General features: G+C 47.2%; 4 protein-coding genes across 9 annotated transcripts in view; 3 read left to right on the top strand and 1 right to left on the bottom strand.

Annotated features, from left to right (window-relative positions):
- The first annotated feature begins 2,342 nt into the window (after positions 1-2,342).
- PIP4P1 (phosphatidylinositol-4,5-bisphosphate 4-phosphatase 1) lies at positions 2,343-6,111 on the top strand. 2 transcript variants are annotated; one of them, XM_025884118.2, is made up of 7 exons: positions 2,343-2,833; positions 3,155-3,345; positions 3,691-3,797; positions 4,237-4,342; positions 4,546-4,598; positions 4,700-4,790; positions 5,269-6,111. In XM_025884118.2, the coding sequence occupies exons 1-7, from the start codon at positions 2,671-2,673 to the stop codon at positions 5,410-5,412; spliced, it is 855 nt and encodes a 284-aa protein (XP_025739903.1). In that variant the 5' UTR covers positions 2,343-2,670; the 3' UTR covers positions 5,413-6,111. The 2 variants fall into 2 exon arrangements, with proteins under 2 accessions (XP_025739903.1, XP_025739904.1); XM_025884119.2 differs by having other exon boundaries at positions 2,344-2,812.
- Positions 6,112-6,199: 88 nt separating this feature from the next.
- APEX1 (apurinic/apyrimidinic endodeoxyribonuclease 1) lies at positions 6,200-9,331 on the bottom strand. Of its 2 annotated transcripts, none has more exons than XM_025884116.1 (5): positions 9,265-9,331; positions 8,806-8,931; positions 8,418-8,602; positions 7,241-7,433; positions 6,200-6,965 (listed from the first exon to the last, which is right to left on the bottom strand). In XM_025884116.1, the coding sequence occupies exons 2-5, from the start codon at positions 8,861-8,863 to the stop codon at positions 6,448-6,450; spliced, it is 954 nt and encodes a 317-aa protein (XP_025739901.1). In that variant the 5' UTR covers positions 8,864-8,931; positions 9,265-9,331; the 3' UTR covers positions 6,200-6,447. The 2 variants fall into 2 exon arrangements, with proteins under 2 accessions (XP_025739901.1, XP_025739899.1); XM_025884114.2 differs by having other exon boundaries at positions 9,234-9,301.
- A 100-nt stretch (positions 9,332-9,431) lies between these two features.
- On the top strand, positions 9,432-15,007 carry OSGEP (O-sialoglycoprotein endopeptidase). Its single transcript, XM_025884480.2, has 12 exons — positions 9,432-9,631; positions 9,850-9,972; positions 11,839-11,958; positions 12,142-12,317; positions 12,805-12,900; positions 13,036-13,085; positions 13,232-13,310; positions 13,876-13,941; positions 14,055-14,145; positions 14,384-14,459; positions 14,559-14,657; positions 14,800-15,007. Exons 1-12 carry the CDS (start codon positions 9,586-9,588, stop codon positions 14,837-14,839), a joined length of 1,062 nt encoding a protein of 353 aa, XP_025740265.1. The 5' UTR covers positions 9,432-9,585; the 3' UTR covers positions 14,840-15,007.
- The window catches only part of KLHL33 (kelch like family member 33), a 21,811-nt gene continuing 10,812 nt past the window's right edge, over positions 14,432-25,430 (top strand). The window contains exons 1-2 of one of the 4 annotated variants that reach the window (XM_073889737.1): positions 14,432-14,459; positions 14,559-14,657. Coding sequence is in view for 3 of the 4 variants with exons in the window: in XM_073889734.1 (XP_073745835.1) it covers positions 21,043-21,070; positions 24,416-24,505 (118 nt within the window). In the remaining variant the exon portion in view is untranslated. Of the gene's footprint in view, positions 14,460-14,558; positions 14,658-18,656; positions 21,071-24,415; positions 24,506-25,430 lie in introns of those variants that run through there. The other 3 variants (XM_073889734.1, XM_073889736.1, XM_073889735.1) reach the window with 3 other exon arrangements.

Consider the following 25,430-nt stretch of genomic DNA (forward strand, 5'->3'; position numbering starts at 1 on the left):
GGGGATCCTACACATTTTATCTCTGTCTAGGTACCCATTTAGTCGAGTACTTTGGTAGACTTGAAAATTGCAGGTATCCCCTACTTTTTGCAAGTTCAAGATATGCCACGCCACTTTGGTTTTATGAAAGACCTACATTAGTACAGGTATACGTCAAAAATATTGTGGGTTCAGCTCCAGACCACTGAAACAATGAGAGTATCACAATAAAGTGATGCAAGTGAATTTTTTGGTTTCCCAATGCGTATAAAAGTTATGTTTACACAATACTGTAGTCTTTTAAGTGTGCAATAGCATTATATCTGAAAAAAGTACTTACCTTAAATACTGCTAAAAAATGCTAACCATTAATAAAAAATTTAAAAAACCCCAAAGATACATACCTTGTCATCACTGTCTACAAAAGAAGATACAGATGGACATAAAAATTTAAATGTAATATATTTTTGGAACAACATGGCCTAGTTGGAGATAGAAAGATATAATCCAAAGGAGGTGAAGCCAACTCAAATGTGCATTCAAGGAGCATAAAGAAGTAATTTAATATTCCTAGGATCTGTTTCCACCTAACAAGCAGCTGAGAAGGGAAAAGCCCTTGGTATACTGACCCAAAATATTTCTGTAATGAGGCTTACTCATTTGTTAACAAGTAACTCATGTTTTTGAAAATTTCAAAATGTCATAATTTATTAGTGTTGCTTTTGGAAGGATGGATTTCATGAAGCATCCAATTATGAAATAAAATTTCCCACCTGGTTGAGAAAAAGGCTAACCCATCATCTGCGCTTTCAGCAAGTTGTAATCACTGATCACAGATCCCCACAACCAATATAATAATAATGGAAAATTTTGAAATATTGAAGAATTACCAAAAGGTGACTCAGACACGAAGTGAACAAATGCTGTTGGAAAAATGGCGCTGATAAAGTTGCTTGACACAGGATTGCCACACCTCCAATTTGGAAAAACCGCAATACCAGCAAGGAGCAATAAGGCCAAGCGCACTAAAACAAGGTATGCCTGTAAATGTTTCCCTAAGAAATCTGAAGAGGATTTTCACTTTAAAAAAAAAAAAAAAAAAGCAAAATAGCTTTCACTGTTTTGCCCCGAGCTCCGGTGGAGGCAGTACGCCTTGGAGAAGGGAAAGTGGCACCACCCAGCTCCTTCCCTGGGAACTACACTCAGCATGAAGCCGCCATAGATTTGAATTGTGTCTTTGAACATCTGTGCTTTCTTTCTTCATGTATTTTGTTCATCTCTTAACAAAATGTGTCCTAAGGTATCAGAAAAGCCTAAGAGAGATTATTTTTCGGGTTTGGGACCACTCAAAAAATTTTCCATAATAATTAACGGTAATTGTTTCTTTTATTCACTTCAGCTGAGGAAAGACTTCATAGGACTCTCTCCTTTTCGGATATGGGTGTATGCGGGGAACTTGTAGTCTTATCAGCTATGCAAGTTGAGTATGGAGGAATAGGGATGAACAGGAGGGTGAGTAGGATTGGCTCTATGTTTAAACGCCCGAGCTGCTCGTGAGCTTTTCCAGTACTTGTCAGAATAATCTCCATTAGCAGTATCCTGGTTGGGGCGAAGTTGTGACTAGTCTAAAAATTGTCTCATCTTGTCAAAGTAATTAAAAATATTCTTATACTTAATTGGTTAACTCATTCGAAAAGCACTTATGCATACGTATTTAGGATTGGGAGGAGCCAAGAAATTAAGTTAAACATGAGATATCCTTGTAGTGGTAGATCCAGACTCATTAAAAAAGTAATTTCATAACCAGGGATGGGAGTGGGAAGGTGGAGTCTGCAGGGCAGGTTCCTGGAGAAGCCAGGCTTGGGTTCTGTTCCAGAAGTGACTCCAGCGAGAAAGGTTGGGTGATAACCTTAACGTTTCAATCCATTTCCTACTGGTACACCTTTACTCCAACTTTTTACAGGTTTTTTTTTTTTTACAGGTATTTTTACAGGTTCGTTACACGCCGTCAACCTATCTCCTTTCGCTACTCCGCCCAAGCTCCGGCACTTTCACTGCCCGCTCTTTCAGCCACGCCCCCTGCTTCTGGACCTAAGTTCGGACCAATACAGTTGCACCCCACGGGTCACAGGACCAGAGAGGCCAGCCAATTGGAGACCAACTATAACTGCAAAGAGGAGATGTCTTTTAGTGGTACCTTTGGACCAATAAGGAGCAATGATTATGCACCCGCCCTGGGCGCGTAACGGAGGACGCGCGGCTTCCTGAAACACGTGACCAGTGAGCTGAAGCAGCCTAGCCCCACCTCCTGGTCTGGAGGTAACGCGATGGGCCACGCTTCCAATGGCTCGCAGAACCTCTCGTCACGTGCAGTGTTTGCAGGCCCAGCGGCCTCCGGGAGGCCATGTGACAGTTGACGTTACCGCGGCGCTCCCCAATGGAAAAAAAGAGCTGCCTTGGCAGGACCAAGAATTGATTTGTCGCCACTAATAACAGCACGGCCGGGGCGGGGATAGCCTATCACGTGCTTGCGGGACGGAATCGGGCGGGGTAGGCCACTGGTTGCGGGGCAAGCTGGGCGCGAGGCGCGCAGGCGCCCTGGGCACCCGGTAGCGGCGGCGGTGGCTGCGGAGACGGCAGCGGCGAAGAGAGCCGGATCCTTGGCCGAAGCAGGAGGCGGTGGTGGCGGCCATGGCGGCAGACGGAGAGCGATCCCCGCTGCTCTCCGAGCCCATTGACGGTGGTGCCGGCGGCAACGGATTAGTGGGGCCAGGCGGGAGTGGGGCTGGGCCCGGGGGAGGCCTGACCCCCTCCGCACCACCGTACGGAGCCGGTAAACATGCCCCGCCCCAGGGTAAGCCGGGGTGGGTCCGAGGTGTTCCCGGGGGTACTCTTGAGACGCGGGAGGGGGCGGGGCCCAGGGCGGAGGCGGGGCTTAAGCGCCAGGTGCGGAGCAGTTGCACCTGTGACTGGGTGAAGCTCTCTTTCTTTTGCAATTGCTACGGAGCTTGGGAAAGGAAGGGGCTTCTGAGGAAGCTGATCGAAGCACGGCTTATAAGAAGCCCGCCGAGCTAGGTCAGAAGGGTTGAGGACCAAAAAGAGTTCCCTGACCCTTTGGAGCATCAGTGGGGGTGTCTGCAAGTGATGCCACCCTCCTTTATACTTTCCTCTCCAGCATTTCCCCCGTTCCCTGAGGGACACCCAGCCGTGTTGCCTGGGGAGGACCCGCCCCCCTACTCACCCCTGACCAGCCCGGACAGTGGGAGTGCCCCCATGATCACCTGCCGAGTCTGCCAGTCTCTCATCAACGTGGAAGGCAAGATGCATCAGCATGTAGTCAAATGTGGTGTCTGCAATGAAGCCACTGTGAGTTACACAAATCTATGAAATGGGCCCTTTTTCCTAGATCCTCTTTCTGATCCCTCGATTCTAGACCCTTGACCTTCAGATGTTAGCCCAGTGGTAGTCATGAAACCCCGGTTTCAGTTTCAGGAGTCTCACACCACCATTTCCCCAGAAGCCATGCACCAAAGCTAGTGTTTACCGTCCTGCACCTTCACACCTGGATACTTAAGTCTAGTCTTTATTTGTAAATCTCATGCTGTATGCTTTTCTTTCATCTCTCTGATCTCTCCTCAGAAGGTGTTTTTGGAGGAATTGGAAGGGATTGGAATTAGAGGTTTGCTTACAAATGTCCTCATTATTCTCTAGCCAATCAAGAATGCACCTCCAGGGAAGAAATATGTTCGGTGCCCTTGTAACTGTCTTCTTATCTGCAAAGTGACTTCCCAACGGATTGCCTGTCCTCGGCCCTACTGGTAAGAGGCATAAGGTGGGGAAGGGCGTCAGTGGGAAAAATTGGAAAGCCCTAAAAAAGTTGAATGTTTGCAGAGATGTAAAGGTGAGAGAGCCGGGTGTTTATTTAGAAGGAGAAAAGACTGCAGACCATTGTACCTTTAGCATGCTATAGCCATCTTTCTCATCTCACAATAAAAAGATTGGGATGAAATGGTGTCTTATAGGAAATAGAGAGTCTAAGGGGCTGGGTGAATTATCATGAGATAAAAGGGAAATTAGATATCTGAAGTTTAAGCAGTGTTATTCCTCAATTCCCTGGAGGTAGTGTTGGGGTGGGGTGGGGTACATTACATGGACGGAGAAGTAGAGGAATTTAGGAGTGGGGGGTGTGAAGGAGGGATAGTGTGGGAACTTTTAGGATTAAAAATTATTTAAACATAGTCATTTTCTCCTTTACAGCAAAAGAATCATCAACCTGGGGCCCGTGCATCCAGGACCTCTGAGTCCAGAACCACAACCTATGGGTGTCAGGGTCATCTGTGGACATTGCAAGAATACTTTCCTGGTGAGGAGTATTGGGAAGCCTTGGGAAGGAGGGGGAGAAACAGAAGTAATCATAAACATATTTCTGAGTTATGATAATGAATCCTAAGAAGGCTTGTTCCAATTTCCCTTATGTTCCATTTCCTACCCTCCCCTGCCCCAGGGCTTTCACTGGACATGACCCTGCTTCTCTTAATTGGTTTCTCCCTTTTTTGTTCTCCATAGTGGACAGAGTTCACAGACCGAACTTTGGCCCGTTGCCCTCACTGCAGAAAAGTGTAAGTGATTGGAGAGTGGCATTGTTGAGCTAGTAATTGTTAACATGTTCAGCAAAACCTATAGGGCCATTGCAAACATCCGTTCATTTGCCGCCCCACAGGTCATCTATTGGGCGCAGATACCCACGAAAGAGATGTATCTGCTGCTTCTTGCTTGGCTTACTTTTGGCCGTCACTGCCACTGGCCTTGCTGTGAGTAAACTTGATCCAACCCCTCTCGTTCTTCAGCCTCATCTCCACAGCCTAAGATTTGGGAAATGGCTACCCTAAAAACAGTGAAAGAAACTGAGGGGTTTTTGTTTGTTTTGTCTTGTTTTAATGTCTAGGTGAGCCGAAGTCAAAGGTAACGGATAATTTTCATTGTTACTATGGGAGTAAACAGCCGTCTTCTTTATGCAGAAGATAGGGCAATGGAGAAGTGGGTTAAATTAAGAGTTGCTGTTAGGAAATCTGGCTCACCTGTCAGACACTAAGAAAAACTGACAGATGTGTGGGATTGTATGACTTATGTACCTGCCTAGGGGAAGGGAGCAGAACTGGGCCTTTAAGAAGGTCCCTGAAAGTGGATATGCATGGATAGGGGACCAGGGATTGAAGCTTCCATTCTGTACTGGGGTTTCTGGAAAGTGGTCAGAAATCAACAGTAACCCCATCTTTCTTCCCTCGTCAGTTTGGCACCTGGAAGCATGCACGGCGATATGGAGGCATCTATGCAGCCTGGGCACTTGTCATCCTATTGGCTGTGCTGTGTTTGGGCCGGGCCCTCTATTGGGCCTGTATGAAGGTCAGCCACCCTGTCCAGAACTTCTCCTGAGCTCCACAATGACCCACAGACTGTGCCTGGCCCCTCCCTGGTGGGGACAGTGACACTACAAAGGGAACTGTGGTAAAAGGCTCCCTCGGCTTCTGTAAGGAGAGCCAAGCAGCTGCCTTCCTTTTCCCTGGGGAGAGGTAGGAAGGAACCAGGCCCTCACGTAGGTTTGGAGGGGTAGAGAAGACCACTGCTGGCCATCTGCTTTCCTCCAAGGGCTGCTGTGTTTAGGGTGAAATAGGCACAATGTTGCCCCTAAACCTGGGTCCTAAAAGAGGGTTCTAGCCTTGTCCTTCCTAATATGCTCCCTGAGAGCCATTCCTGTCCCTTAAACATTCCAGGGCAGGGTGGCTGTGGGTAGCCCTGGGGGTTCCCTCCCTCTTGTGCACCATTAGGACCTTGCTGCTGCTATTGCACTTCACCAGGGGCAGGCTCTGGCCTCAGTACCCTCAGTCTCCTCTCCCCCCATTCCGTGTCCTGGGGGGGTGGGGTCAGCCGCTGCTCTGTACAGAACCACAGGAACTTATGTGTATATAACTATTTAATGTGGGGTATGTTCCCTTAGTCCTGTATTTCCCTTAATTCCTCCTTCCAACCTTACCCCCTAGTTGCAGTGTTTAACTGGGCTGGGTAGGGTTGCTCTGTCTTGGGGGAGGCTAGGGATTCATCCTGTGCTTGTAAATAAATAAGGTCATGACTATCCTTTTCCAGTTGTTTATCTTTGTATGTGAAAAAACAAGGAGGGGAATTTGTAGCCCCACAAAGGGGTAGAATACAAAGACAGCAAGGCTGGAACTATGGCTCTTTATTTCATGTGGACAATTCAAAGTCATCAGTAGCTTTTGTTTAATGTAAAAAAAAAAAAATTTGGGTTTAAAGAAAAGCATCAGTAGGAGCCTGGTTGAAGGATTTTTAGAAGGGAAATACAGTGCAGATATCTCTAGAGAGCATTTTTAAAGAAGTTTAGGGAGGTTAAGTTTTAAAGCTAGCTTGGGGCCAAGGCTTATTTCCCAGGTTTAAAGTAATTTGGGGGCGGTGTCACAGTGCTAAGTATAGAGTGATAGGACAGTGGTCACTGCCCAGGGCCTTGGAACGGATCTTGCTGTCACACAATGCAGGTAACAGCGAGTGAGACAACAAAAAGTAATCAAGGCGCCAACCAACATTTTTGGATCGAGCATTCATCATGTAGGTCCAAAAGGTATAGGCATAAGCTGTGTTGGGGTAGAGGTGCCGGAAACTGTCAGCCAGTGGCACGGCCTGTAGTAATTCCCCAAAGCCTTGACGCTCTTGTGGAGTGAAGCCAGCATTCTTTTTGTTTCCCTTGGGGTTGCGAAGGTCAATTTCTTCATGAGCCACATTGAGGTCCCCACATAGCACAAGGGGCTTGCGGGAAGCCAAACCCTTCAGGAACTTGCGAAAGGCTTCATCCCAGCGCTGCCGGTACTCCAAGCGTACCAGACCTCGGCCTGCATTAGGTACATAGGCTGTTACTAGCACAAACGTGTCAAATTCAGCCACGATCACTCGGCCTTCCTGATCATGTTCCTCCTCACCTACAGAAACGATGAAACAAAATCAGCATAAAAGAGTGTAAGGGGTGCCCGGATGGCTCAGTTGTTAAGTGTCTGCCTTCAGCTCAGGTCATGATCGGGGGGGGCGGGGAGGTCCTGGGATGGAGCAACACGGGAGGCCTGCTTTTCACTATCTCTCTCTGTCAAAATCTTTTAAAGTACAAGAAAATGGACAGTAAAGAAACATTAGGGGCTGGAGTTGGGTATTAGCAATTGGTTTGGAAGAGTTCAGGGATTAGGAATCAACAGCGTCTCACCAATGCCATAGGAGACTTTGAGGGGGCACTGGCGGGAGAGCAGGCCCACACCACTGTACCCTTCCTTGTCTGAAGGAGCTGACCAGTACTGATGGGATAGTCCAGGTAACTCTTGAAGTTCAGCTGGTAGTTTGTTCTCCGAACATTTGGTCTCTTGGAGGCAGAGGATATCTGGGGCTTCTTCCTTTACCCACTGTGAGTGAAATGAGAAGTAGAAAAAGTACTGTCAATTCAGACATTTACTGAAGACTCTGTGCCAAGTACTAGAGCTACACTGCTTAGACACAGTCACTGCTTAAGTTTGAGTCTAGTAAGCATGGGGTGCCTGGGTGGCTCAGTCGGTTAAACGTCTGCCTTCAGCTCAGGTCATGATTTCAGGGTCCTGGGATGAGCCCTGGGTTGGGCTCCTTGCTCAGTGGGGAGTCTGCTTCTCCTCCGTTTGCCCCCACCCCGCCTTGTGCACTCACTCTCTCATAAAGTATTAAGAAAAAAATCTGGTAAGCACAACATCTAAACAACTGGAAAAAGATAAAATGTTACATTCAATACTGAAGAGATTGTATTTTTTCATAGGCAATAGATGACACGTTAAGATTTTCAAGCAGTATTTTTACAATTTTAAGTAAACTCCGGGCCACATGTGGGGCTCCAACTCACGATGCCCCAACTGAACCAGCCAGGTACCCCTAAACAGTAGTTATTTAAATGAGAAATATACTGGAGATGAAATGAAACAAGTCCAATAACAAGGTTTTTGTAATATGCTGGGGAAGAGATGAAGCCATTAATTAAAACAATGGAAATGGAGTTGAAAAAATGGACACTTCAGAAATACAGTAGTTCTGGGGCGCCTGGGTGGCTCCGTCGTTAAGCGTCTGCCTTCGGCCCAGGGTCCTCAGATCGGGCTCCCTGCTCTGCAGGAAGCCTGCTTCTCCCTCTCCCACTCCCCCTGCTTGTGTTCCCTCTCGCGCTGTGTCGCTATCAAATAAATAAAATCTTAAAGAAAGAAATACAGTAGTTATAACTTGGTGAAGCCCCCTCCTTTCAACTCTTACACAAAAAAACTACACAAAGGAAAAATAAAACCTACATGGGACTAAAATGGGAAAAGGTGGTTAAATCACAAGATCATGCAATACTAAAGAATGTCCCTTCCCACTCCCTGTATTCCACTCACATCTAAACCTTTCTTCTTAATCCAGGCCCGAAGCCCATCCACATTCCAGGAGCAGATCTTGAGGGTGGCCGATTTACCATTGGGCGAGGTTTTCTGATCTGGGGGGTCCTCATACAGGACTGGCCCCTCTCCTGCCTCTTTTTCGTTTTTCTTTGTTCCCACCTTACTCTTCTTGGCTTCTGGCTCTATAAGATAATATACATTGATAAAAAGTTGACAAAAAGCAACTCTGATCCCATTTACTATAGACCCACTGAGAGCCTAAAGTTGCTGCGACTTTACAAACTGCAAGAACACAAAGTAGGTTCCCACTTCCCGTTCACCGAAGGAATCGGAAACACCCCCCCCCGGCAGTCTCTAGGGAGAGGGGCTCATTTCGTTCTCTTACCAATCTTGGGTTCTTCCCTGTCTTCTGCCACAGCTCCCTTTTTCCCACGCTTCGGCATCACTGTAACGAAAGCCCTCCTGAACCTGTACCACGTCGCCCACCGAAGCAGTATTTTTACCGCGTTACCTGCAGACGAGAGGCCGTGAAACCAACTAAGGCTGGAGAAAGACTCCTCCCTCGGGCGCCCCGAACTAGGTACCACCTTTCAAACCATATTATCTCTGAATCCTTTCCCCGCCTCCAGGCACCACAGGCCCTCCAGCCCCTCACCCACAAGACTAGATCATTTCAGGGTGCCTTGAGCCGTCCTCGCGAGATCTGCCCTCCGGGCAATCGAGGGCCTTAATTTAGGGTTCTGATTTAGGCTTGCGAATCAGACGTCCAAGAAGCCCCTCTGCTGGGCAAACAAGAGCAACCCTGTATCTGACCTGCTCGGGACTCAGCCTGGCTCCTCCTCACCCGAGCACAAAGAGTCGTGCACGCTGTGCCCCACGTGGGTAACTGGAGCGGTCACGTGACACGAGGCGCTCCGCCTCAGGTGGAGGAATGCGTGTGATTGGCCTGTCTGTGACCACGTGACAGAGAGGCTTGGCCTTCCCCGCTCCCCTCCTCCAAGTCTCCAAGGGACTGAAGGCCCCAGCCTTTCATTCTTGGGCTGTTTATCGGTGTGCCAGATGAACGACTCATTCTGCCACCCCGACCGAAGATTCCCAGTGCTGGGCAAGAGGGAAAAAAATCAGTGGAGATGTCTGGGCTGAACCACGGGAGAGAAGTAAAGGAATGGATAGGAATATAAGGAGCAGATGCCGGCTCAGCGTCCCTGGCGGTTAGGAGGACAGGTTCTTGAAGGGGCCTTGACGGGGGCGGGGCTGGCGCGGGCGCGCGACCCGCGGGAGTTCTCTGGGGGGTTAGTCTGGGGCGCGCTGGTGCCCGGCACTTGGGGCTTGTAGTCTTCCTGTGCGTTCCGGAATCTGCGGCCCGGCGCGGCCTGGTGAGGGCTCCCCGGCTCCGGTGGTACCTAGCCCTGCGGTTGTTTTCTCCCAGGCTGGGCCATGCCGGTGGTGCTGGGGTTTGAAGGCAGCGCTAACAAGATTGGTGTGGGAGTGGTCCGGGATGGCACGGTGCTGGCGAACCCGCGGCGGACTTACGTCACGCCTCCGGGCACAGGTGCGTGTGTGGGGAGCTTAGAGTTCACCGCGCGCTTCTCCGCACGGCAGCACCTTCCATCTGCCTAAACGCTAGCAAAGTAGGGCGTGGAGCGCATTGTCCCCTCGTAGAATTTTTGATCCGAGTCTCTAAGATTTATGTGACAGTATTAACATCACAAGGCTGATGATTAGAAGAGTCGCAGGCACTTGGACCTGTATCTTCTGGGTTTGTTTTGCTTTTATTGAGCGCCTTTTATATGCTAATCGGCTGCTGGATACAAAAGTAGATGTTACGAACTGCTATAGAGTCGGACATACAAGCAAAACTTTACAGTATGAACAGTTTAACGTAGATGCAATCAGAATTATCTAGAATGAGAAGTGTAAAGACTTCCACCTTGGGGGTTAGGAACAGCAATATTTGTATTCAGTATTTGGTTTTGGACTTACGTTCCTTACTCTTTAAATGTAAATAATACCTGCATTATTGGGTCTTGAGAGATAAATGAAATTACCAAACATATTACGGCTTTTAACAAATGTTATTTCTAAGTTATTAGGTTGTATTTTGTCTACCCTCCCCTAAAATCCCTGCATATGAAGGAGAAGACAACTGACTAGCTTATACCTGAAAAGCCTCCCTGAACAGGTGATGTTGTGACAGGTTACTCGTTAGAAAAAATATGTATCTTATGTTTAGCACTCACTCTTTAGGCATTTTGGCACCAGGAATACAAAGATAAATAAAATAGCCAGTGTTTTATGATGCTCATGGTAACTGGGAAGCTACAAATAATTTTCTAATTCTTATATATCTAATACAATGTTTAAAGTATAATCATGTGAACATGCATTGGGTTTGTAGGGTCACAGAGATCACTAACGGGTATTAGGCAGGTATCACTGGAATTGAGTCCTGAAGACTGAGTAGGAGTTGGGTATGAAGAAGGGCATTTCTTTCTTTCTTTCTTTCCTTTTTTTTTTTTAAAGATTTTATTTATTTATTTGACAGAGAGAGACAAAGCGAGAGAAGGAATACAAGCAGGGGGGAGTGGGAGAGGGAGAAGCAGGCTTCCCGTTGAGCAGGGAGTCCAATGCGGGGCTCAATCCCAGGACTCTGGGATCATGACCTGAGCCGAAGGCAGAGCCACCCGGGCACCCCAAGAAAGGCATTTCTGAGAGCCGATAAGCCTAGCCGAACAGGCTAGAAAGAGTGTATCTGAAAACTTGAAAGACAAGATGCTTGAGGAGGGTGAGAGGGACTCTTCTACACTGTGTAAATGTTAAAAACAAAATAGCCAGTTGTTTTACCAGGAAAATGGGTTTATTCAGGAATAGTAGAGAATTGCAGTTTGGATCAGGGAATCTATGGCAAAACCATGGACGAGTCTGGAGAACGAGCAAAAGGGGTAGTTGGGAGGGGCTCTAATTTTAAAAAAGTCCATTGATGGGGTGCCAGGCTGGCTTAGTCAGAAGAACATGTGACTCTTGATCTTGGGGGTTGTGAGTTTAAGCCCAATGTTGGATGTGGAAATGACTTAAATAAGACTTTAAAAAAAAAGAAAATCTTAAAAAGTCCATTAAAGTAAACTCAGAATTCCAAGTGTAGTGGCTTTTTATTGGCTGGAAAATCTCTTCCTCTTGCTGGGGTGGTAAGTTATAGGCTTCTTCCTGTTGGGAATGCAAGGTGTGTTTTCTTCCCATTGGGGTCTGCAATTGAGAAGGAGTGGTAGGGTGTGAAAGCTTCCCCTTCTGGCCTCCTGACTCCATTTTAAATGAGATTTCTTTTACTCTGTTTCACAACTACCTAAACAGCTGCTTTTGACTTCTACCTACCTTTGCTATAGAAAAACCCTATGATCTCTGACCTGTGTCCATCTCCTAGGATTCCTTCCAGGTGATACTGCTAGGCATCACCGAGGTGTTATCCTGGACCTGCTACAGGAGGCACTGACGGAGGCTGGATTAACCTCCCAGGATATTGATTGCATTGCCTACACCAAAGGTATAACTGGGAGAGTGGTTGACAATGGAAGACTATACCTGGAGCTTGGCTAGGTTAGAATAGCCCGCTGCTCTCCTCTCCTACCACCAGTACCCCTACTTCACCTCTCACATCCCTTACTTTCCCCAGCTCTGGTTTTCCCATTGTCCATAGGATTCTGACTCCCATTTCTGTCCCCCCTAGGCCCTGGCATGGGTGCCCCACTGGTTTCTGTGGCTGTTGTGGCCCGCACTGTGGCCCAGCTGTGGAATAAGCCATTGCTGGGCGTGAACCACTGTATAGGCCACATTGAGATGGGCCGCCTTATCACTGGAGCCACCAGCCCAACTGTGCTGTATGTCAGCGGAGGAAATACACAGGTATTTGGAGTACTCCATCATTCCCTCTTAATTTCTAAGGCACTGTACCAGCAACTTTCATGTGGTACCTCAGTGGTGGTAACTGCAAGAACAAAGCTGGGCTCATCTGAACCTAAAATGTTATACGCTAGAAAACTCACAAGAAAGTTTGTAGTATTGTAGATTTGGGCAGGATGATCACAGTGTTGGATGGCATTCATTCATTCATTTATTTATTTATAAGATTGTATTCATTTATTTGAGAGAGAGCATGAGCAGGGGAGAGAGGCAGAGGGAGGGGAATCTGCTCTGGGAATCCTCAAGGTACATATAGGCTTCTGAGATAAGAGCTATGAGAAAGTACCTATTCGGGGTTTGGGTGAGTTCTTTTGTTCCATTTTTTATTGGAAGCTGCAGCGGCATATTGATCCTCTGCTGTGTTCTTCCCCAAAGCCAAATACTCCTCTTTACAGACTTGAGGTTTCATGGACATCCTCATTACCCTTAGGTGATTGCATATTCAGAACATCGTTACCGCATCTTTGGGGAAACCATCGATATTGCTGTGGGTAATTGCCTGGATCGTTTTGCTCGAGTGCTGAAGGTAAGCCACGGGGGCTAGAGAAAACATAAGGTGTGATTAAATTCTGGGGAGCCATGGAAATGGAAGTAGAAAGTAGTAAATTAGCTTCTTTTGCTTCCTGGATATCTGACTCCTTCCCCTTTTCCCTTCTGCTAGATTTCCAATGACCCAAGTCCAGGCTACAATATTGAACAGATGGCAAAGCGGTAAGGGGTTATAAGGTGGAAGGAGGCCGACTGGTGGGGCTTCCGGGATTTCCCTGTATATACAGTAAGGAGGTTTGGGAGGACTTTGGAAGGTGAGCAGCCAGCTGACTAGAGGCTTAGTGCCTCATACGCTCACTCCCACATAGAGGCAAGAAGCTAGTTGAGCTGCCATATACAGTAAAAGGGATGGACGTCTCATTCTCGGGGATCCTGTCTTTCATTGAGGTGAGTGTGGGACAGGTGAAGAGAGAGCACTGTCATGCTTTTCAATGAGGCATATCTGTTTTGTTCACCATTGTATTTCCTGCCTATAGTTTAGTTCTGGTCTATGTTGGATGCTGAATAAATTCATTTAGTAAATATTTATTAAACATTTTCTGTGTGCCAGGCACTGTTCTAGGCAGTAGCAGTACAGGATAGAGCAAAATAAAAATCCCTGTGTACTTGGAGCTTACGTTCTAATGAGGGAGGGGGGTGACAAATAAAGAAACAAGCCGGGGGAAATAATAAAAAGGGTCAGCTAGTGATAAGCGTTATGGAGAAAGTTAAGCCGAGTAAGGGGTTGGGGGATTGTGGGTGCCAGGGCAGGCATTTGTAATTATTGAATCCCGAATGAATGTTGCCCGTTCTATAGCTCAGTGCCAGTGAAGAGCAAAGTGTGATGTAGACACACCGGTAAGTTGAATTGTGGTGAGACACGGTGATCCTCCAGGTGCACTAATTTTTGCTCTCATGTCATCCCCAAACCACAGCTCACTGTTTTATTTATTTTTTTCATCTTTAATTATAGGATGTAGCCCAGCGAATGCTGGCCACAGACGAATGTACTCCTGAGGATTTATGTTTCTCTCTGCAGGTAATGGGATAAAAAGCTGGGAGAGAAAGTTGGGACTGGAGGAGCTTTTATATAGTAGAGCAGAACTAAGCTGGTCTCTCCTCTGGTGTTCTCATTTTATCTGTCGCCCACAGGAAACTGTGTTTGCAATGCTGGTAGAGATCACAGAGCGAGCCATGGCACATTGTGGCTCCCAGGAGGCCCTCATCGTGGGAGGTGTGGGGTGTACGTATCATTGAACTGTGTCCCTCTTTTCCTGTTCTTGGACATTAGCGTCTCCCTCCTGCTAGTCTAAATCTCTTAAGGGTTTGGGGAAATTAGAAGTTTCTGCTTCCCAACCCTTGCTCCCTAAACCCCTACTTCATCTTTGTAAGTAGACACACATGAGGTGTGTTTGAGGTGTACAGCTGAATCATGCAGAAAGGGTTAAACCAAGCCAACCCAATCCCCTCCCTCTTCATAGGTAATTTGAGGCTACAGGAAATGATGGAGACAATGTGCCAGGAACGTGGAGCCCGGCTTTTTGCCACAGATGAGAGGTAAAGGTCCTTTCCCTTTCTTGATTTCTTCTTTTTTTTCTCCACTGATTATGATTCTCCACCCGCGAATTCCAAATTTCTTATCTTTTTTCTTCCCAGATTCTGCATTGACAATGGAGCCATGATAGCTCAGGCTGGCTGGGAGATGTTTCGGGCAGGGCACAGGACCCCACTCAGTGATTCTGGGATCACACAGAGGTGTGTACCCTTCTGGAGGGGGTAGATAGGATTATATGGGAGGTAGGCAAAAATCAGCAGGGAAGAGGGTCCAGAATCATGAGGGTAGAGCGGAAGAAACTAAGGGGTAGCTGTCCACCAGGTTTTCTGTGTTTTTTCACAGGTATCGGACAGATGAAGTAGAAGTGACCTGGAGGGACTAATGAGGTTAACAGGATCAGAGTAGATAGTGCCCTAAGTGGAGCCTCCAGGAACTTGGGCCTTAATCTCTATCCTGAGCTGGGTGTCCTGGCAAGGCTGTGGACTCCTGTCTCCCATCCTTTGAACCTCAAGTTGACTCAGCAATAAAATAAAATATTTTTGGTTTTTTATGTTGGTAATTGGCTTGGGTTACTCAAGAATGATACAGAGTTGGCCCTGGATAAATTCCTGTTGATGGGGTGAGTGGATGAGGAGGCAGGGGTCAGAGCAGGGCCTTGGCTGACCAGGGCTGCTGCTCTGAGCTAAGACGGACAGGACATCTTAGATGCTCACCTAACATCCCCATAATAATAGTGTTAGCATTACTAGTACTATTTTAGTGTCCTGCTTTGTGCCAACTGCGTTGTGTTTGTCATCTCATTTACTTTCTCTGAAGTAGGTTCTCAGGACTTGCCTCAAAATAGCCTGGAGCCAGGTCTCATTCTGTACTAATTTATAACTGAAGAGCAAAACTGTTCCTCCTCCATGCACTTACTCCTGCATACTCCTCCATACACTTCCAGGGGCAGGCTCGTGAGGGTGCCCCGAATCCTCCTGCCCTGTCACAGCTGCCGGAACTAATGTCATCATGGCCTTTATCTTGTTTGTCAGTCACCACCAGAAGTCCCAAACTACCACGTCACCTCCCAGCTTTGCACTCTAATAACCATTACTCTCCACCCCTTTTTTGTTCCTCCTGAAATTCTTCTGTGCTCTCTGGAACTAATAGCTGGTTATTAGTAAAATTACCTGTATCCTCAACCTCTCTTCTGAATGTTCTCTTTACATTCCTGCTCAGAGCCCCGGTGTCTCCTGAGGACTCTGCTTCTCCTACCGCCTCTAGTGGTGCTGTTTTCTCTCCCCCACATCCTCTGTACCCCTGGCCCTGGAGGTGGTGGTGTGGGTGTCCTCATTTTTAGTCATACTATATTCAGTCCGTTCCCTCTCATCCCTGTCACACCTTAGCTTTGAAACGTATCATTCTTTTTTTTTTAAGATTTTATTTTATTTTTTTTAAGATTTTATTTATTTATTTGACAGAGCACAAGCAGGGGGAGTGGCAGGCAGAGGCAGAGGGAGAAGCAGGCTCCCTACAGAGCAGGGGGAGCCCGATGTGGGACTTGACCCCAGGACCCCAGGATCATGACCTGAGCTGAAGGCAGTAGCTTACCCAACTGAGCCACTCAGGTGCCCTGAAACACGTATCATTCTTAAGACTACACCATGCCACAACTGCTCCTGTCAGATCTCAATTTTAGGGGCGCCTGGGTGGCTCAGTTGGTTAAGCATCTGCCTTCGGCTCAGGTCATGATCCCAGGGTCTTGGGATTGAGTCCCATGTTAGGCTCCTTGCTCAGTGGGGAGTCTGTTTCTCCCTCTCCCTCTGTCCCTCCCCCTCGCTTGTGCTCTCCCTCTCTCTTAAATAAATAAATAAAATCTTTAAAAAAAACAAACCCAGATCTCAATTTTAGTACCTGCATGGATCATCCTTCTAATACTCTGGTCTCAGCTCTGTGCTCCTCCGGTGATCTTGTCCTCCGCCCCCACTGCAGCTACTCATTCCGTCGGTCCTAGTCTCGACCTGCAGCTCCTCCATATCTCGATCTCAGACATCCCTCCTGTCCTTTCAGCTCATTCCCTTTAGTGCACTGAATCTAACAGTTCTCTTTATCAGGCCCTGCCATCTGTTGATCTTCCTTTCCACTGACCTCATCCCCTACGTGTCTTCATTTCCCTCTGGCTAAACTCCAGTCATGAGCACTTCACTACAAACGCCTCACCTCCTTTGTCTTTCTTTTTTTTTTTTTTTTTTAAGATTTTATTTATTTAGGGTACCTGGGTGGCTCAAGACGGTTAAGCGTCTGCCTTCAGCTCAGGTCATGATCCTGCGGTCCTGGGATCGAACCCCACATCGCTTCTCCTTCTCCCTCTGCTGCTCCCCCTGCTTGTACCTCTCTCTGTCTAATAAAAAAATTAAAAAAAAAAAGATTTTATTTATTTATTTGACAGAGACACAGCGAGAGAGGGAACACAAGTAGGGGGAGCGGGAGAGGGAGAAGCAGGCTCCCCGTGGAGCAGGGAGCCTGATGTGGGACTTGATCCCAGGACCCTGGGATCATGACCTGAGCCGAAGGCAGTCGCTTAACCGACTGAGCCAGCCTTTCTTGTTTTTGTCATGCTTCAGCTCTTCACATACTTGATTCCTAGAGCCACGCAGCTGAAAGGGCTAGCGAAAAACAGGCTGACTCGTCTTACGTTAAATCCGTCATCCCAAAACTTAGGCCACCTTGCAATATTCCCTAGTCCTTTCAGTTGCTCTCTTTCCAATAACTGTTTTATACTCTCTGTCCCCTCAAATCTATATCTTTCCTGATTCTCACTTTTTGGCTCCTATTTTAGTGAGAAAGAAGCAATCAGAGAACATTCACGAGCTCCCACCAGTATATCTAGCTTTTTATATTCCTGCTCAGAGAATGTACTTATTTATTCCAGCATTTATTCCAATGTACTCTGCTTTCCCTTCTGTTCCTGTATTAACAGTATACTGTTAATACCTGTTACTGTATACTCAGTTGGGATTGATTTTGCTCCCCTGAGGACATTTGGTTGTCACAACTGGGAGACAGGGCTGCTGGGTAGAGGCCAGTGATGCTGCAAAATACCCTGCAATGTACGGAACAGCTCCCCACACAAAGAATTCCTTAGGCTAAAACGTCACTGGTGTCAAGGTTGAGAAACCATGCCATAAACAAACTGTCCATGCTCCTGTCCAACTACTTTTTTTTTTTAGATTTTATTTATTAATTTGAGAGAGAATGAGAGCCAGAGAGCACAAGAGGGAAGAGGGTCAGAGGGAGAAGCAGACTCCCTGCTGAGCAGAGAGCCCGATGTGAGACTCGATCCCGGGACTCCAGGATCATGACCTGAGCCGAAGGCAGTTGCTTAACCAACTGAGCCACCCAGGCGCCCCTGTCCAACTACTTCTAAGGTCTATCCCATCCTCTAGCCTTTCAGGACATCTCTCAACAGTTCTCTCTCCTCTTCTGTAGAGTCCATATTTCCCTTTCTTTCCTACATCTTCTCAGCACACAGTTACGCTTTCATTTTCCTCATCTTAAAACACACGATTACCTCTTGAGCCCATTTTCCCCTTTCAGTTGCTTCCCATTTTTCTGCTCCATTTTATAGCAAAACATCTTAAGTTGTTCCCAGTTCCTCTCAGCCAACTCCCTATGAAGTCCACTCCACCAAGGCTGTTCTTTTTTTTTTTTTTTTTTTAAGATTGTATTTATTTATTTGAGAGGGAGGGAGAAAGAGCACACGTGTACATGAGCAGGGGGAGGGGCAGAGGGAGAGGGAGAAGCAAACTCCCCGCTGAGCAGGGGCTAGATCCCAGGACCCGGAGATCATGACCTGAGCCACCCACCAAGGCTGTTCTTATCACGGTCACCAATGACTTCACATAGCTAACTCTAATGGCATATTCAGCTTCATCCCGTGAAGGCGATCAGCAGCGTTTGACACTCCCTCTTTGAAACATTTTCTTTACTTGGCTTTAGGACACATTCTCTGGTTTGCCTCCTCGCTTACTGACTGCTCTTTGTCTCCTTTGCTGCTTTCTCCTCATTTCCACAAGCTAGTAACTCTAGGGTTCAATCCTTGGACCACTTCCTTATTTACACACAGCTTCAGTGATTTCGTCCAGTCTTATACATTAAAAACCATTTTTTTTTTTTTTAAGATTTTATTTATTTGACAGAGACACAGCGAGAGAGGGAACACAAGCAGGGGGAGTGGGAGAGGGAGAAGCAGGCTTCCCGCAGAGCAGGGAGCCTGATGCAGGGCTCGATCCTAGGACCCTGGGATCATGACCTGAGCCGAAGGCAGGCGCTTAACCAACTGAGCCACCCAGGTGCCCCACATTAAAATCATTTCGATGTGGATGACTCCCAATATTTTAGCCCCAACCTGGACTTCTGTTCTGAATATCTAGCTGCCGGTTGGCATCTCAACTTGGATGCCTGATAGGCATCTCAAATTTGGCATACACAAAACTGAGCTTTTTTTCTCCCCATCTTCATGCTGCAGACTTCCCTATTTCAGTGAATGACAACCCCATTCTTCTAGTTGTTCATGTCATTGTTCATGTCAAAGCGTGCTGGTGTTATCTGGCACCTCTTTTTCATCTCATCCAATTCATCAGATCACACCGACTTTACCTTCAGAATATATCCAGAATCCTGTTTCTTAACTTCCACTTCTGCCACCCTGGACCAAGCCAGAATTCTCTGTCTCTGAGATTATTGCAGTAGCTGGTGTATCTGCTTCTCCCACTGTCCACTTAAGGTCTGTTTTCAACACAGCAGCCAGAGTGAATAGTGTTACTGTAGAAGCCAGATTATGTCACACTGCTGCTCAAAACCCTCTGTGTCTTTCTATATTGGAGTAAAAAGTAGAGTCCTTCAAAGGCCTGTGAGACCCTCCATGATCTGCCCTGCCTCTTTCCACTTACTGTTTTGATCTCATTTCCTGCCACTCACCTTGTTCACTCTGCTCCAGCAACAGTGGCCTTTTTGTTTTTCCTTAAACACTGAAGATGTGCCAACCCCTCACGGTCTTCGTACTTATTGCTTCCTCTGCCTTGAAAGCTCTTCAGCTAGAGCTTGTTCCATCAGTCTTATAATCTTTGTCTTTGCTCAGTGTTTTTTCTGTTTCTAGTGAGGCCTTCCTGACAACCCTACTTCAAATTACACTCCTCCAGCACTTTCTAGCCCCCTTCCCTGTTTTATTTCACTTCATAGCACTTACCACCTTTTTTTTTTTTTTTTAAGATTTTATTATTTGACAGAGACAGATCACAAGTAGGCAGACAGGCAGGCAGAGGGAGAAGCAGGCTTCCCACCGAGCAGGGAGCCCGATGCGGGACTCGGTCCCAGGACCCTGGCTTCATGACCTGAGCTGAAGGCAGACGCTCAGCCGACTGAGCCACCCAGGCACCCCTACCCTTACCACCTTCTAATCTAATAGTTTTTTTTTTAATCTTAAGTTTTATTTGTGTTTGTTGTTTGACTCCTCCCATTAGAATACAAACTCCATGAGACAAGAGATTTTTTTTTTGTTTTATTCATTGCTGTGTAATTTCCCAGTACTTAGAATAGGGTGGATATTCAGTTACCATTTGCTGAACGAGCAGATAAATTGATGTGGAGGTAAACCAGAGATAAAGACTGTCAAGTAAGAGTTGGGCCAAAAGATAAAAAGAATTGGGATTATATGCACTTGGGAAAAGAGTAAGTTTCTGGTTACTTACTCTTTTTGGTTAAGTAGAAAATGCTGATAAACACTTTCTTCAAAAACAAAACAAACCCACACTTTTTTCATTGACAAAGGATAGACCCATAAATGGGTTGAAAATACACTAAGACATGGACGTTTACAATCAAATTTTGGGGTGGAAGATAGAGTGTTTGGGATACAGGTAAAAAGATAAATTCTTCTTGAATATATTTGAGAACAAGAATGATCTTTGCCTCTCTAGGCTTGGGGAGTTAATTTTGTAAATGGGAATCAAGCATGTTATTATGTAAAAGCCTTGGGCATTTATTTTTAAGTTTTTTTTTAATATTATGGGATGGAATGGATCTTGGAGGGAGGACCTTCTTTAGCACCGTAGACCCAGCTGGTACTGCTTAGTAGGAGACTTCTTTCTTTAGGGAGCTTTGGGCTCTTGGCTGAGGCTTCTCAAGATAGTCTCACAGTTTTATAAAACCAAGAGACTAAAAGCATGGCTCCTTGAGTCCTAAATGGTGGACTTCTCCCCCTAGCTCAGTCTCTCCCAAGTCTCTTATTGGCAGTACAGGGTCAATGTGTCCTGCTGATTTCCACGAGTGAAGGCACTGGGGGATTGTCAGGCCCCTGGACAGCATCCAACTGAGTCATGTATAGGGCCCCAGGGCAGGCTGATTAAAGGATCTGAGATAGGCTCCTGTTACAGAAGGCAGTGTGAGGAAGGGAGCCTGTTCTTCAGTTTGCCTAGCCATTGGACTAGCTGTACCCCTGGGATCTTTGCTCTGTGGTTTGGAATTTCCTCCAACTCATGACTATGAGGGCAGCATCCTGGGATTATTGCCGTAGGACTTCATGAAGATACATGCCACTCAGACTACATGATTAGGAAGAATGAGCAGAGGAGAGGTGAGTATCATGGTCAGTTCCTACTCTGGGACATTTTCCCCACTTGCTGGCCTTGTTCCTGAATACCTGCTTTTGATTTGCCTGTAAGTCCTGCTCAGGGATGTGGCCTGAAGGAACAAGAATGTTGAAAGAAGTACATTTAGGGTTTCATCTTTGGTGGTTCTTCTGCTTCTCTGGTATAAGGCCACCGTATCTTCAAAAGCCTTTTGGCTGCAGAAAAAAACCCCAGATTCAGCAAGGAACAGAGATCAGCTCCTCCCCACCCATTGGGGGATTTTAGAGAGGATTTTAGGGAGAAACCAAGACTAGGCTTCTCCATCTCACAGCACAACGAGGGAGGCTGGGAACCTTGATTCCTGTGGCATCTGCTCTGCCCTGGAGCATCCTTCCCCAGGGAGGCCTACTTTGTCTACCCTGCCCCTCCTGGATTTGGGGGAGCTAGTTTCCTTTTATGGCTAGAGCAGGGATTGAAAACTCAAAAGCCTGTAAGAACCAGACATATAATATCAAAGACTGAAGTGGACCAGGTGGGAACCCTGTGGCAAATGGAAGAATACGTGCCCTGTCCCATGGGACAGCAACTTACTTGGCTCCAGCCGAGTGTGTCCTTTGGGATGGAGGCCCCAAACTACCAGATGCATGTTAAATATTGGTAATCAATTTTAAAAATTGTAAATTCTGTACAATCTGAACTAGTGCAGGTAAGATCCAGTCCAGAGGCCACCAGTATTCAATCTCTGGTCTAGAGACTCCCTCACCAGAAGTTCTTGACATGGTCCTGCACATTGATCAAGCTTACTGAATAGGATAGTGCCATGTGATAGATGCCCACCTGGACCGAAGAGCTCCAGTTCACATCTGCTGAGGAAGAGGGTACAGAATGACTAGAGGTGGGGCCTCATTTCTCAGGCAGGAGAGGAAATGAGTTACTGTTGGTAGTGCTGGGTTTCTTATGGGCGTCGTCCTTGTGCTGTATCTCACGTCCTCATTCCCTTACCTGCCTGCCCACTTACCAGGTTTCTTGTAGAATGTGTAGAGCAGTGACAGAAGGATAACAACATAGCAATGAGTGCTGCCCACCAAGTGAGAAGGAACATGGTGAGCAGGCAGAGCAGAGAGCCCAGGAGGGAGAGCCAGGGGCTGTACCAGTGGAAGAAAGGGCACCAGACTGCAGGGGATGGTGAATGCAGCCTATCTCTTGTCCAAGCCTCAGTACCATCCACTCTTGCACCCCAAGGGTGCTCCTCCAACTCTCCCACGTCCTCCCAAACCAGGGCCTGACCCCATGCTAACACATGCCCACACTAACCAGGCAACCACGTAAGGGAGGCATGGAAACAACCAAAGTTGACAACGGCATAGGAGCAGAGGAAAAAGTTGGAGATGATGGGGGTGGTATTCACATCAGCTTTGGGAGAGATGAAAGGTCAGGGGGTCGGTCTTCAAATGAGTCATGGGTTTGAGGTCTAGAGAGACAAGGACAGCAGATTCTGGCTTCCTTCCCCCATACTCTAAAGCCCTAAAAGTCAGAGGTAGGGCAGTGAGGGGCACGAGGGGAAAGGTGATTCGTGAAGGCCCATGTAGGGGTGGAGGAGGAGCACTCACTGATAAGGATGAAGGGGCAATTAAGGAATGTGAGCAGAGGGCCTCACAGGTTCATGCTTCCTGCCTTAGCCTTTCCCAAAAAAGCCCATAACTGGGTACAGTTTGTTCTGGCGCAGCAACTCTTTTTTTTTTTTTTTTAAAGATTTTTAAATTTTATTTATTGACAGAGAAAGAGAGTACAAGCAGGGGGAGCTGCAGGCAGAGGGAGAGGGAGAAGCAGGCTTCCTGCTGAGCAGGGAGCCCGATGTGGGGCTCAGTCCCACGACCCTGGGATCAGGACCTGAGCCGAAGGCAGATACTTAACGACTGAGCCACCCAGGCCCCCTGGCGCAGCAACTCTTAAGAGGGCATGGCAATTACTGGGGAACAGTCCCTGGAAGAGGGAGAATGATTGCCTCCTCCTCCTCTCGAGAGGCAGGAGGGAGTGAGGAGCACAGAGGAAAGAGCTGAGGGAGCTTAGGGGTCTTAACGGACAGAACAGATGACAGTAGAGTGCAGTGGGACGCCTGGTAATATGGGATGGGAAAACAGGGGAGGCAGGTGGAAGAGAGATCCCCTCCCCAAACTTTGCTTGATGTACAGGCGGACTTTGAATTTTGCTATGTGAGCTTGGACTGTCTCTTACATCGGCCAGCCAGTCATCTCCACCTCCCTACATCATCTACCTCCTGGTTGCTGAGAACGGAGCCCTCTTGTACTCCTCCTCCTCCAAAAATTATACTCTTAGGATGGCCCTAGACTCTACCTACCTTTTCTCCTTTTCCCCCCAAGCCTCTTGGTAAGATACCAACTAACCTGGAAGACTTTGGGTGTTGAAACAAAGCAGGAAAGGGCAGAGGACAGAATGGCACTGAAGATTCTGGGCAGACATCAGGGGGCTAGAGGCAGACACCATGCTCAGTGCATTCCACTCATGTTTTTACCTAGCTTTCCCACAGGTTGTTAGACATATTAAATTTTATCCTGTCTTTGCAGGTTTTACCCCGCCCACATGAATCCCCTTAGGTCATTTTTGTTTTTTGAGCATCTACTCTGTGCCAGGCAATGGGCTAGGTAGGATTTACCTCTCTCATCTTCCCCTTTGGTTCACTCACCTGGTGGTGATCAGAGAGGGCATATAGGCAGGGCCCTTGTTTTGGACAACTGTGGAAATCCTAGCCGTACTGATACTCTGGCCCCAGGCAGCTCCCATTCTGCACACCCATGTTAGTCCTATTTCCTGGATCTTCTCCAATCATACAGGAGCCATGGGAATGAGATTGGGAACACATATTCCTTCGTGGGGAGAGAACCACATCGCAGAGCAGTAGGACTATCTAGGTACCATCAGTGCTGAAGGGCAGAATGGAAGTTTGTATGTAAGATGGGAGGGGGGGAATACCAATTTTTTTTCCTTTTTTAGAAAAGATTTTTATGTATTTGAGAGAGAGGGAGAGAGCCTACGAGGAGGGGGGAGGGGCAGAGGGAGAAGCAGGCTGTCTGCTGAGCAGGGAGTCCCACGCAGGGCTTGATCCCAGAAGCCTGGGACCATGACCCAAGCTGAACGCAGATGCTCAACCCACTGAGCCACCCAGATGCCCTGGGAATACCAAATTTGATAATCAAAGAACACCACACAATTTTTTAGTGAAATGAGGTATGGGGAGAAATGGTGAAAGGAGGTGAGGGGCTACCTGCATGTAAACTACTTCTAATGTGATTGATGAAGTCTCTTGCTCATTTCATCACCTATATCCTCAGCCCTCAGAGAGGCAGAAAGCAGGGTTCCAGGTCATTTCTGCACAGAAGGCTGGAGTGGAGGGCCTTACCGCTTGTGGCAGAGATCCTCAGGTAGGAAAGTGTGTCCACGTGATGGCAAGGATATAGCTGTAGCAGGGTTCTGGAAACAAAAGTGGAATCATTAGTAGTAAGAGAAGGGGGCAGATGACGAGTATACTCCATACCAAGGGGAGGTGACATTCTGAGGCATGCATCCCTTTAATACATTTCTCAGCCAGCTTCCCTGGTCTCACCTGGGTACTCAAAGAAGCAAGTGGCTTGTCAGCTGGGGTTTGTGAGGAGGAATATTCTAGCAGATAGTTGATAAAAGAGAGGATTGGGGGTTGCCTAGGTGGCTCAGTCAGTTAAGCATCTGCCTTGCGTTCAGGTCATGATTCCAGAGTCCTGGGACCCAGCAGGAGAATCTGCTTCTCCCCCTGCTCCACCCCCGCCCCTGCTTGTGCTTGTGCACTCTTTCAATCTCAAATAAATAAAATCTTAAAAAAAAAAAAAGAGGAGGGGATCAGGAAGATCATTTGGAGGAATACCATGAGTGACAAAAAAAAAAAAAATGAGTGGAAGAGGAGAGAGAACTCCTCCTCCTCACTCTCCTCTCCCATCCTCTTAAGTTCCCTTTCCCATCAGCCTCTTCCCAGAAAGGAGTCTGGCTAAATGGGTCTTTTTCCTTCTTGCCTCAAATTGTAAAATTTCCCTTCCCTTGCCAGAGGGATGGATCTCAAGATTGTAAATATCTGAGATTTCCATTTTCTGGAAATGCCATTTCCTGGAAATGGCATTTCTCATCTGATAGCCTTGTCTAGTGCTCATCCCAGCAGATCCCTAGAATGAGTCCTTATTTTTCCCTTAAAGAGTTGACATATGGGGTCTGTTCTGGCAAATCTGTCCATTTTCAGGTTGGGTCTCTGAGAACCTGCTCTGCCAGCTACACGCACACACACACACACACACACACACACACACACACACCTCCCCAGGT

The sequence above is a fragment of the Callorhinus ursinus genome, unplaced genomic scaffold (assembly GCF_003265705.2).
Source record: "Callorhinus ursinus isolate GAN/ISIS: 27379988/994484 unplaced genomic scaffold, GSC_fseal_2.0 scaffold116, whole genome shotgun sequence".
In the NCBI taxonomy this organism is placed as follows: domain Eukaryota; kingdom Metazoa; phylum Chordata; class Mammalia; order Carnivora; family Otariidae; genus Callorhinus; species Callorhinus ursinus.

What these genes read in the sequence shown, in the direction of transcription:
- PIP4P1 (XM_025884118.2), top strand. Translation starts at nt 2,671, where the DNA reads ATGGCGGCAGACGGAGAGCGATCCCCGCTGCTCTCCGAGCCCATTGAC. An exon ending in GTGTCTGCAATGAAGCCACT is followed by an intron (nt 3,346 to 3,690) that starts GTGAGTTACACA and finishes ATTATTCTCTAG; the next exon opens with CCAATCAAGAATGCACCTCC. An exon ending in TCACTGCCACTGGCCTTGCT is followed by an intron (nt 4,791 to 5,268) that starts GTGAGTAAACTT and finishes TTCCCTCGTCAG; the next exon opens with TTTGGCACCTGGAAGCATGC.
- APEX1 (XM_025884116.1), bottom strand. Translation starts at nt 8,863, where the DNA reads ATGCCGAAGCGTGGGAAAAAGGGAGCTGTGGCAGAAGACAGGGAAGAA. An exon ending in TTAAGAAGAAAGGTTTAGAT is followed by an intron (nt 7,434 to 8,417) that starts GTGAGTGGAATA and finishes TTTCACTCACAG; the next exon opens with TGGGTAAAGGAAGAAGCCCC. An exon ending in CAAAGTCTCCTATGGCATTG is followed by an intron (nt 6,966 to 7,240) that starts GTGAGACGCTGT and finishes TCGTTTCTGTAG; the next exon opens with GTGAGGAGGAACATGATCAG.
- OSGEP (XM_025884480.2), top strand. Translation starts at nt 9,586, where the DNA reads ATGGATAGGAATATAAGGAGCAGATGCCGGCTCAGCGTCCCTGGCG. An exon ending in ATTGAACAGATGGCAAAGCG is followed by an intron (nt 13,086 to 13,231) that starts GTAAGGGGTTAT and finishes ACTCCCACATAG; the next exon opens with AGGCAAGAAGCTAGTTGAGC. An exon ending in ATTTATGTTTCTCTCTGCAG is followed by an intron (nt 13,942 to 14,054) that starts GTAATGGGATAA and finishes TGTCGCCCACAG; the next exon opens with GAAACTGTGTTTGCAATGCT.